We start from the raw sequence: 11,100 nt of genomic DNA, 5'->3' as shown, positions 1-11,100 counted from the left end.
AAAGCTTTTAATGAGCTTTTGCGCTGGTTAGTGTCTGTTTTGCCCTAGAATAATACTAGCCTCATTGAACTGCTGGTCATGAGTAAATGCCCCACACGGGTTGAAAAGCCAAGTGGGCCAAATCACCACTCTTAGTGGTCAGTGCCTGTTTCCTGAGTGCAATCGCTACTGCATTTTGCGACACGGAGACCGAACAGTATACCTTGATTCAACACTTTACACGCAGTAGTTTTTCTTCTTCTGCATGCATATAGGCCTGGGCATGAAGGAAAAAAGGTGTTGCCATTTCGAAATCCCTGGTTTTATTGGAAGCACTTGTGTACCTGTGCAATATTTCTGTGCATATATACTGCTGGTGGCGACACATGATACAGAGCTGAAACTTGGTGCCTTACAGAACAACTAGAAAGCACATTTAGGTCTGCTCATCAGGCCATAGAGCAAATAATGTTAGGAGTCACACTGATCGACAGGAAATGCGCTACCTGGATCAGAAAGCAAACTAGAGTAGAAGTTCAAATAAAGAAAAAGAAATACACTTGGGCTGGCAATTTAATGAGATGAACCCACAAGTGGTGAACAATTAGGATAACAGAGGATACGAATAGATTGGTCTACAAGAAAGGGAAGGCCATTAGGCTGGTGGAGGGGTAATATTAATTCTGGGATAGACTCTGTACTCTCGCAGGGCAGGACAGGAGGGGTTGAAGGTAAACAGGAGAAGCTTTCGTTGTGCTGTGGACCCGAGTAGGCTGATGATGATACGTTCTTTGTGATAATGAATGGCTCAGAATTAGCACGTGCTTTCGTCCTGTGCTTTTGCAATCGAGAGCTTATGTCCGATGTCCGTGCTGTTTTGTTATGTTTTCCAAGTGCCAATGTACCTAGTAACATATCCTTTTGCCAGAAAACGTTTTCGAGCAAGAGTTAGCTCCGTAAAATACGCTTGAAGAATTTATTCCTGTCATTATTAGGACTGACAGGGTTTCACTATGGTAAATAATGTTGATTGTGAACAGTTTATACTCAATCTTTATGCCCGTGCACATTTGACTGCTCATATACCAGCACGAACGGTAGAGAAAAGGATAACTTTCACGTACATGTTTGCGGCTGATGACTATTCTGTGGTCATGCAAAGTTTGTTTGCTTGGTATTGTTTGACGAATACTATTATCTATAGCTGTGCACGTAATAAAAGCTTGAAATTTGAAACTAAAAAATGCTGGAACAAAATTTTTGTTGTCCTATTTCGGTGCTATTGGTACCTAGCAATCATGGGAGCATTAATCATGTCCCCATTAATCAATCAATCAAGGGGGAAATAATTTACTCATCGTTGGCATTCTTATGCTGAGCTTTTTTTAGTTGTGCCAGTTTGGCTTTATTGAAACCAGCACGACTGGCTACCACGATGACCCAACCCTAGTGGCATCACAGTTTTGGGCCAGGGTTGCCTGATCCACATGGCATCAGTTCTGCACAGTGCGTGATAGAGCCAGCAACATAGTGCTAGTTCTAGCTAGCCATGGAATGGTGCGAGTAGTTCCAGCTTCAGGTTATAGACCCCTTGCGTAAAGAGGCGCCTCTGGTGCCAAACAGATGCACTAGGCCGTGCCGCCATGTTTCGGTCGCGAGCAGACGACTCCTGCCCGACTGTTATGACGGAGAGCGGTCTGCTTTTGTTCTACACGGCTAACTTGATGTCAGCGCTGTTTCTGGCACGTGAAAAATGGTGGAAACCTGCTGCGTACCGTTGTGCCACCAACGCGGCTACCGCGACGAGAACGGGAAAAAGTTAAGCCACCAAACAACGATGTCAACGTGAAATGTGCACGCGTGCATGCGCTGCACGTGGAACGGATACCCGTTCCGATGTCCGTACGGACAAATCCCGTCTCGGAGACACTTGAAAAATCTTCAGGAGTGGAGTTTCTTGTAATCTTGCTCATCGCTACTTTGCAATGCCTTGATACGCACTAAACCGAAGCGCCACTTATCTCTGGTCTGTTTGAAGTGCAGCACGCAAGCGTGTACAGTGTCGTGGTACGAACAAAAAGCTACAATGCAAAATTTAGGTTAGTGATTTCCGCTGTGAATATTCGTGTAGGGTTACGTTGAACTTTGGTAGCTATTTTCAACAAGCTAGTAAAAGTATAAGCGCCACAGTTACGTGTAGTGGGACCACGCTTTGTTTTGCAAGTGCGCATGGAGGCTACGCGCGTTGGCGCTCTTAAACAGGAGGCAGTTTCTGGCTTATGAATGGCACTGACGGTCGTTTGGTGTTAGCTTTGATTCACGCATGACACGGTGCACCGCCGACGTTATAGCGCGTGCAGTAAGCTTCGTCGACGGTCGAAAATACTGGGTCGTTTGTTATTACGTGTACGCGGCTTTCGGGCTGCACAAAACCCACCGCGGTAGCTCAGTGGCTAAGACGTTGTGCTGCTGAGCACGAGGACGCAAGTTCGACTCCCGGCCGCGGTGGCACGTTTTCTTATGGAGGCGGTAAACCAAAAACGCCCGTGTGTACGAGATTTTGGCGCACGTTAAAGATCCCTAGGCGGTCGAATTAATCCGGAGCCCTCCACTCCGGCGCGCCTCATCGCCTGCGTTGCTTCGGCGCGTTAAACCCAGAATCAATCAATCGGGTTGCACAATGTGAACATCGGCTTGCATGAAATTTGCTTGCTTGTCGATATTCATCTGCTGTCACCACTTATGCTATGAAAATGTTTTACTGTGTGCCTGGCCGTTACAGTTGCGCCTTCCTAATCTTTAAAAACTTTTCCACCAGGTCACGTATCACAAATTCCCTGCAATCAAGAAGGTTCTGAAACAGTGGATTATCGCCATCAAGCGAGACCCTGGCACCTACTTCAGCATTGAGCGGACAACCAAGGTGTGTTCAAGGCACTTCACAGAGAACGACTTTGTCCCCAATGTGGCAAGTGGGCGAAGATACTTAAGGGAAAATGCTGTTCGATCAATTTTTCCATTTTTAAAGAAAGTTGTACACCGACCTCCTCCCAAACGACAGCCCCTGCAGACACTGCACATGCCACAAGACAGCACAGATGTTGCTTGCTCCGACAGTATGTTGCCCGACCAAGACCGGTTGGAACTTTCAGGCACTGCAGCAGAAAGCAGTGTTGTGCCTGCAAGCACAGACGACTCACAAGCCAGAAGTTGCTGTGCTTGCAGAACAGCCGTGACAAAATTGAAGCAAGAGCTGGCAGAAAAGAATTTACAACTTGCCGAGCTACATAACCAGGTCGGGGTACTCAGAAATTCCAGTGATACACTTAGGAAAGCAAATGAAGACCTGCAGCAAGTGTTCAACCAAAGAAACGAAAGTGTCAGGAAGGCAGAGAGGGACCTCGAAAGATCAAAAGAACAAGTTGTCTGCCTCCTGCGTAGGAACCAAGAGCTCATAAATGCGCATGCTGTTTCAACCAGGGAGCTGGAGAGCAAGTTGTCGGAGGCTAGCAAGCAGATGCGAAAGTTTTGTGTAGAGCTTTTTGTAGACGATAACGAGAAGATGCAGTTTTACACCGGACAGCGGAGCTATGCCCATTTCAAGCAACTGCTGGAATACGTAGGGGCAGAAAGTGACAGCACCTCCTCGGACCATCCAAATGCGGAGGGAAGAGGCCGCAGACACAAGCTTTCCACCGAAAACCAGTTCTTTTTGACGCTTGTCAAGCTGCGAACTCGGTTTTTTCACATGCACCTGGCGCATATCTTCGACATCTCTACGAGCACAGTGTCTAGAATTTTCTCAGCCTGGATTAACCTGCTCTACATTAGGCTGACGGAACATACCTGGTGGCCACCACGAGATGTTGTAGACTCAACAATGCCTGAAGCCTTCAAGACGAAATACTCAAGTACACGTGCAATTATTGATGCGACAGAAGTTAGGTGTGAAGTGCCAAGTTCTTCGGTTCTCCAGTCTGGGACATATTCGAACTATAAGTCGACCAACACATTTAAAGGGCTCATAGCAATTTCACCAAACGGGCTGGTTAGCTTCGTCTCGGACCTATACATGGGGTCTGCATCGGACAGAGAGCTTGTCATCAAAAGTGGATTCCTAGAACGAGAGTTTACGGATGGAGACACGGTGATGGCGGACAAGGGCTTCAAGATCAAGGATCTTCTGGAGAAGAAAGGCGTTGGGCTTAACCTCCCATCATTTCTCAACAAGGAGCAGTTTACCGAAGCAGAGGTGCGCGAGACGGCAGACATTGCATCCTTGCGTATTCATGTGGAGAGGAGAATTCAGCGCATCAAGACGTTCCATATTTTTGACAAGGTTATTCCCCTTTCTCTTGGTCCTATAGTGAACCAGATATGGGTTGTCTGTACTTTGCTGAGCAACTTCCAGACACCCATAGTGAAGGAACTGGAATGAAATAAAGACACGACTGTAAGAATGCTTTTATATTGTCAGGGGATGGGTTTGCACGAGGCAAGACTCATTTACTGATACTGCCAGCCTGACTGCCAGGCCTTAGGCAGAACAGGAGTACAAATCGACAGTAACAAGGGCGCTATAGTTTACTGTATACATAAAGAACAAGAAGCACAAAAAAGGAATCCAAAACAAATTACAATACTTTACTAAAAAAACTGTTTGTGGAAGCAGAAAAAGAGAAGAAAACATAAAACAAAAGCGCATACCTATAGGTAAAGGTACGAGCGACACATTTTTGTGCACCAGTGTAGAATTGTTGGCTAATAACTATTTAAGGAGCACAGCAAGATGACCAACATTGCCACAAAAAAACCTACAGAAAAGTATGCATTTACACATCGCAAAAAAGGGCAACCTGATGGACGTGAAAAAGAGCCTGTGCTTAGAACTGCGTTTTTCAACGCATGCTATTGTAGACACCAGATTTCTAAAGCACACAGAACACAAACCAAATAGTGGTGTGCACGGAGCATAAAAAATGGCCTGAAGCAAGAATAGTGAGACGGAAATTTGCGTATAGAGTAGTTTCATAAACGCCTCCACAGTTGGGCAATTTACTGTACACCAAGGCAGGGAATTCCAACTTGTGATTGTTTGAGGAATGGAGCAACATTGGCATACATTTGTGCTGCTGGTTCCTCGCAAAATATGGCAACAGCTTAAAAATAAAAAGCATCTAGTTGTTGCTTCAAGTTCTGCCAGGCTTCCTCATCTAACCTAATCCTTTGAACCGTCAAAGTTCTCCCCATACAAATCAAAACCACACAGATAACATGACCAACACTGCCACACCAAGAAAAAAACAGCAGACAGAAACATGCGTTACCACATTAAAAAAAAACGACAACTGATACACCAGCGAGCTGTCTGCATGTAGAACTACGCTTTTCACAGAATGCTATTGCAGACACCAGATTTCTACAACACAATGGACATGCAGATGAAATACAGCGTTGTGTGCGAAGCAGAATTAAAGACATCGTAAGGATGCAAGAACAGTGAAAGGGCAAGTGTGATCAAGGGTCACTTCATGATTGCTTCCACAGTAGGGCATTCGATTGTTTGAGGAACAATACGTTAGTGTGACAGCTTCCGTGCAAAATATGGCAGCAGTGTATCAAAATAAAAGACGTCGAGTCGCCGCTTCATGCTCCGCCAGACTTCCTCATCAAACCTAATCCTTTGAACCGCCAAGTTCTCCCCATAAAAGACAAAATCGGCCCACGTCAAACGCGTCACACCCATCTGGCCAACTACCTGAGCAAAATACAGGTGGTCTTCTTTCAGGTGTGGATGGCGACTAGCGTCAAAAACAACACAACTGTTGGCAGAAAGCAGCTCGGGCACGTCCGCATTCTTCAGGGTGTAGGGACACTTGATTTCAACACACCCCCACGGTGGGTCTTCCAGTGGGTCAAAAACAACAGCATCCGGAGATGCGCCGAGCCAGGGGCACTGGGGGTCAACAAACCGCCCTGCACTCTGAAGGTGGACGCTTCGGCCTCTTTGCTTCAAAACAGCCTCGTAGCGTCGCAGTGCCTTGCCCTCGTTGGTGATGCCGTGTCTAAAAAAGGGCTCAGAATTAGTTTATTCATTTTAAAAGTAAAATGATGGATTTTTTTGTGAATGACATTCAGTTTATAAAGCCCAATGGCAAAATAATCCTATACAAAAGGTGAATCATGCATGCATATTAGCCTGCCTCATGTGCATCAATCCTATCCTTGAAGCCTGTTATCTGATGCTGCCTCAGACCTGCTGTCTGAGCTATCATTTTTCTACCGCAAAGAGTGCACTGAAGAGAATGTGCCCCATCTACTTATTACAGCAAATGCGACTTTAGTGTCAGTAACAAGTTATAAGGATGAAAAAAAAACGAATTGGGAATTAAATGGGTTATGAAGGCAAATTAAAAGTTTGGTTCATTACAAAGACTGCTTTATCCTAATGACAAATTTTTGTCTAAAGCATTGAAGAAGTAATGGAGATATCAAAGAAACCATGTGGAGCAGTGGCGACTCCCTAGCTACTTTCCCGAAACTTTTTTATCTCTTTACACAATCTTGCGGGGCTGGTTCGGGTCTAGTGCTCAGCTTTACGGGGCTGGTTTGGGAAGAGGAACGAGCTCTTTCGAAATGGCCTCATATTGGCCATACAGAATTACTTTTTTTAAAGCATACCTGGCCCGTTTGCATTTCCCCCACTCCCAAGGACCCCACTACAACCTGCTAAAGTAAAATAAAGCACAACTCTCTCCCAAGTGTCTTGAGAACCAATAGTGTTGAAAAAACGAACCGATCGCTGTAGTCATTGCATTCCATTGAACCGACCATTGCATTGCCCGATTTTTTTTAGCCTGTGCTATTCATTCTGTCCAATAAATCTTGCAGAATATTGTTTGCATGATTTTCCAAAAATATGACACTCTCACCTAACAGCAGGGACGTGCGACAAATTCTTTGACGAGGTGAGCCGGCCAAGTGCCCCGTCGTTCCACTGGGCAGTCCGCAAAAGCACGTTGCCGAAGTTGGATGCTGTCAGACGGTAATACCTTGCCTCACGCCATGTACTGCTGTCTCGCTGCCTTCGGGTGTCTCTCTCCAAAGCTTGTGCTTGAAAAGGTGTCAGTGTTATTTTCTGAAACAAGCAGAATTTCACATTCAATTAAAAAGAGCACACTACCATAAACAATACCTGCAGCATGTCATAGCCCTTGGGCTTGTGTACAAGTTAGCAGTTTCGTGTTCATAGATTTTTTAGCTTGGTTATTGCCTAATGCACAACAGATTTTTTTACAAACTGGAACAGCTTGCACCAATCAATTCCCAACACTACAGCGCTAACGAACGAAAAAGAGGGAAGATTAGAGAGGTGGTGACCAACAAGACATACAGTGCGTAAATTATATTCCTGTCCTTAGCTGAACTTGAACTGATTATGCCCCTCACTTTCGTCCTACAATGCACGTTGCACCTATCAGCAAAACATTCCACACGGAGCCCCACACGGCAATGTAGGTGAAGCATTGGGATATGCCCATAATCCATGGTTTGGAAAGAACTACCTTATAAACCGAAGTATGGGTCCAGTGCGACTATAGATTCACCCTTCAATTTCAGGGGAAAAAAACAGGTCAAAGACGGCTTTATATGACCAGGGTAGATGAGACGTGTGTGCAAATTTTTCTGCCAAGTCTCCACCTATATTATCATTTTCACCGTAGAAACATGAATGCGGTCATGGCAGCCTGTTGGCGTGCAAGAGCGATCACTAATAAATATGTTCGAGGGGTGGCATGCCATCCAGCCAAAAACAACGAACCTTTAGAATGTCTCCTTGTGCACCAAGGCCGGCAGGTTGCTACCGTCGAACGGCTTCAGGCCATCAGCAGGCTCCCCCGGCTTGAACTGGACAGGCACCTCCAACTCTGCACACAGCAGTGCATCGAAGCCGAAGGGGACAAGTGGTTGCTGGTATGACAAGGGAGAGCCGACCAGCACATCACCGCATTTCGCAGTGCACACTCCTGCACGATTTACTGCTGCCAGCACCTTCACTAAAGCTGTCTCTCCGTCCAAGGCTCGCAGGCCATCTGCAAGTTTTGTAATTGCCTTGCGTTTCTGGTCGACACTTCGCTCCGATGCCTTACTTAGGTCCAAACGGGACAACAAAGGCATGTCCTGGCCACCTTCACCGACTCTCCGCCAGTCCAGATCTTGCACACTGCACCCTTTGATGGCTTCGCCCCTCGGCCTTCTCCATCGCTGCGGCAGATCTGTACACGAAAGGTGTTCTGGGGCCTCGCAGTACCCCTTCTTTTGAAGGAGGACAACCACGTTCAAAACGGCTTGGAGGTGGCTGCAAAATCCCTTGCCAGCAGGGCATTCACAGAAACCATCCACCACCTGGCCGACTTCATTCACGGTGGCAATCACAACGTATGGAGGCTTTGTTTTTTTTTGGCTCCGGTAGCACCGCGCCTTGAGCAGGAACTTGCCATTTCTGCAAAGAATTATTGGCGACAAAAGAAGAAAATTATACACACTTCTGGGGGTGGCGACAGTGGCAGGTAATGGGCCGTCACTACGCTTGCTTTTTGCTGGTCAGAAACAGCCCACAAGCGAGCGGCAGCGACGATAAAAGGCATTGGCAGCACTGTACTAATTTTTTTCGCTTGTTGCTGTCACCCACACTATGTTTGTTGTTCCCTTTGAGTTGCATTTTTTGTGACGCTTGTCCCTAAAAGCGTATGGTTGTGTTAGGCTCTTATGATAGCATAGAAGAGTCACCCAACAAGATTTGTGTTACCTGGGTGCAAGGTCTCGTTCCATCCCTCATTGCATTGCAGCGGGAATGCCATACATTTAACTGCTGGACAAAGTCTAGTACCATAAGCCGCACTATGTACCTATGAATTTTTCTAGAAAAAAATATTCAAAGTAAATAGATACACAGGCAATTCTGCGGCAAGTGGAGTCTACTACTTCCTGTAACAGTGGGCAGCAGCACGTAAAAGCACGTTCTTCCGTCACTGGAGTATCGCCCCTACCAGTCGCGGCACGCAGCGGATTGATTGCACCATAAGCCGGGGTGATCAACCCCAAATCACGATTCTCCGGTGGCTCAACTGCATTTGCCAAACAGTGCTCATTTGAGAGAATAAGCGCAAAAAACAAGACACGTGGAAAGGAACACACAGGACGGCGCGCTACTAGCAACTGGCGCTAGTAGATTCTAGTTGCAAGTTGCCAGTAGCGCGCTATAGTTGCTAGAAGCGCGCCGTCCTCTGTGTTCCTTCCTACGTGTCGACTTCGCACTTATACCCGGAATGTATCACCAACTCTCCCAACTTTCAACCGTGTTTAAGCTCATTTGTGATCTGCTAAACAGCGGCGGGTGCCGGAGTGCTACGCCAAAGCGAACAGAGCAACCGCCTGTCTTCGCTTACTTCGTTCTCACCCGTAAATATCAACATGTAGAACACACTGTAAAATCAGGCTAAGGCTGCGATGCGTAATAAAAAGGCGACGACATAGCGGAACCGAAATGTTTTCAGAATGCACGTACGCGCAACTGAATAAGACCCATAGTTCGACGGCGCGTACACAACACATTGCTTGTATTAACTGTCTTAACGCTTGTAATCAGGCCCGAAACGCTACTCACATTTCATTGTCGTAGTTGGCACATACTGTCGACGCCACGACGTAGCTTTCTGTGACCAACTTGTAGCTGCGTCCAGCGCTCTTCTGTGTGCCCGAGACCGACACCTTGCGACTGAGGTCGGTAGGGGACAGGGGCGGCAGGCGAGTCAAATCGCCCGTCCATCCCGTCGCGGGGACGCTCATGACGAGGCACAAGATTTCCAATTGATAAAAAATCACGTTATAATGTCAGGATTAATATGCTTGACGTTCGCTGACAGAAAGATACCGCTACGACTGCTAAAAGGCTGACCGTAACATGGCGACTTCTATCCCAGAAACCCTTGCAAACCGAAACTGACGAAACGCCCGCCGCCAGAGGGAGCATTTATGAAAGGGGTCTATAGCGTGCAATGGAACTATTAGCAAAAACAAACGTGCATATGCAGGAAAAGAGGTGAAAATAGGAAAATATGTGCTATATAAATTTGCATTCAAACCACTAGTGAAACAGGGCCTAAATATCCGATGTAATGTCAGGCCTAAGCCTCTGTAGGCCTGGAGACGTGTTTGCTTTTAATTCTCTCAAATGGCAGTGCTTTGTGCGTGACCCTTCTGGATGCAGTTTGGCTGGCCTCACACAAGCAGAGTACCCTGACGTGTCCCACTCACTATGTAGTACATCGTGCATATGGCCCAAAAGGAGCAGCTCATGCTGCCAAGCCCACAACACAACATTGCACTGGGTACGTTGGTGAGTGTTCCATACTCTTTTCTCATGTGCAAACTATGCATGCGACTTAACATGCATTATCCGTACCCATTGGTATTCAAACTTCCTCGACAGATCTCTAGGTACACAGCATATCCCCAGCTTTGAAATATTAGGGTCAGTGCTTCTTTAAAAAAATTGAAAAGAACTTATTTATGGGGACTTCTATGTAGTGGGTAGCAACCGTGGTGCATGTGTCTTCTTTGCGGTTTTTTCTTTAGACTGTTTAGAGCTGACTTGATTAAACCAGCCGAATGCAGTTGTGCTTGTTCATTTCCGCAGTACAAAACACAGGATAGAGGGACGAGAAAACGCAGGAGAAGATCTGAACTCCAACTAAACTAATCTTGTTAAAGTTGCACAAAACTGTCTACCAAGCATGTGTACAAGGAATGAGAAATTTAACCCAGTATTACCTTAACTTTGGTTTTGTTCGCCTACTGGCTGTATATTTTTGGGTAACCTCAATACGCTTGGTATAGTTGAACTTCAAGATGTGAGCATAACCGTGCATTCTTATTATTTTATGTTTTGTTTTCCTAAAGGCATTCAAAAAGCTGCCGATGCATAGTGTGTAGCTTACAACAAAATAATTATCAGTACTTTTTACAGTGCCAGTGAGCGTGTCCCCATCATACAACAGTGGTCCAGTGGACATCTGTATTACCTAAAGCATATTGTTGGGCTTCACGCGTTTACCAACT

The 11,100-nt window shown here is 46.1% G+C and overlaps 1 protein-coding gene across 1 annotated transcript; it reads right to left on the bottom strand.

Annotated features, from left to right (window-relative positions):
- Nucleotides 1-3,870: 3,870 nt before the first annotated feature.
- On the bottom strand, nucleotides 3,871-9,828 carry LOC144161522 (uncharacterized). The gene is made up of 4 exons (XM_077692181.1): nucleotides 9,647-9,828; nucleotides 7,825-8,482; nucleotides 6,912-7,117; nucleotides 3,871-6,044 (listed from the first exon to the last, which is right to left on the bottom strand). Exons 1-4 carry the CDS (start codon nucleotides 9,826-9,828, stop codon nucleotides 5,558-5,560), a joined length of 1,533 nt encoding a protein of 510 aa, XP_077548307.1. The 3' UTR covers nucleotides 3,871-5,557.
- Between the last annotated feature and the right edge of the window lie 1,272 nt (nucleotides 9,829-11,100).

The sequence above is a fragment of the Haemaphysalis longicornis genome, unplaced genomic scaffold (assembly GCF_048455015.1).
Source record: "Haemaphysalis longicornis isolate Haplotype H1 unplaced genomic scaffold, Haemaphysalis longicornis Haplotype H1 scaffold_12, whole genome shotgun sequence".
Taxonomy (NCBI): domain Eukaryota; kingdom Metazoa; phylum Arthropoda; class Arachnida; order Ixodida; family Ixodidae; genus Haemaphysalis; species Haemaphysalis longicornis.
Note: the sequence above shows the minus strand (reverse complement) of the source record. Positions and strands in the feature narration are given on the sequence as shown.

Excerpts from the sequence above, each read along its gene's own strand:
- LOC144161522 (XM_077692181.1), bottom strand. The coding sequence starts at position 9,828 with ATGAGCGTCCCCGCGACGGGATGGACGGGCGATTTGACTCGCCTGCCG. Across the intron at positions 8,483-9,646 it reads GCCAACTACGACAATGAAAT|AAATGGCAAGTTCCTGCTCA; the intron begins GTGAGTAGCGTT and ends AATTCTTTGCAG. Across the intron at positions 7,118-7,824 it reads GTAGCAACCTGCCGGCCTTG|AAAATAACACTGACACCTTT; the intron begins GTGCACAAGGAG and ends TGCTTGTTTCAG.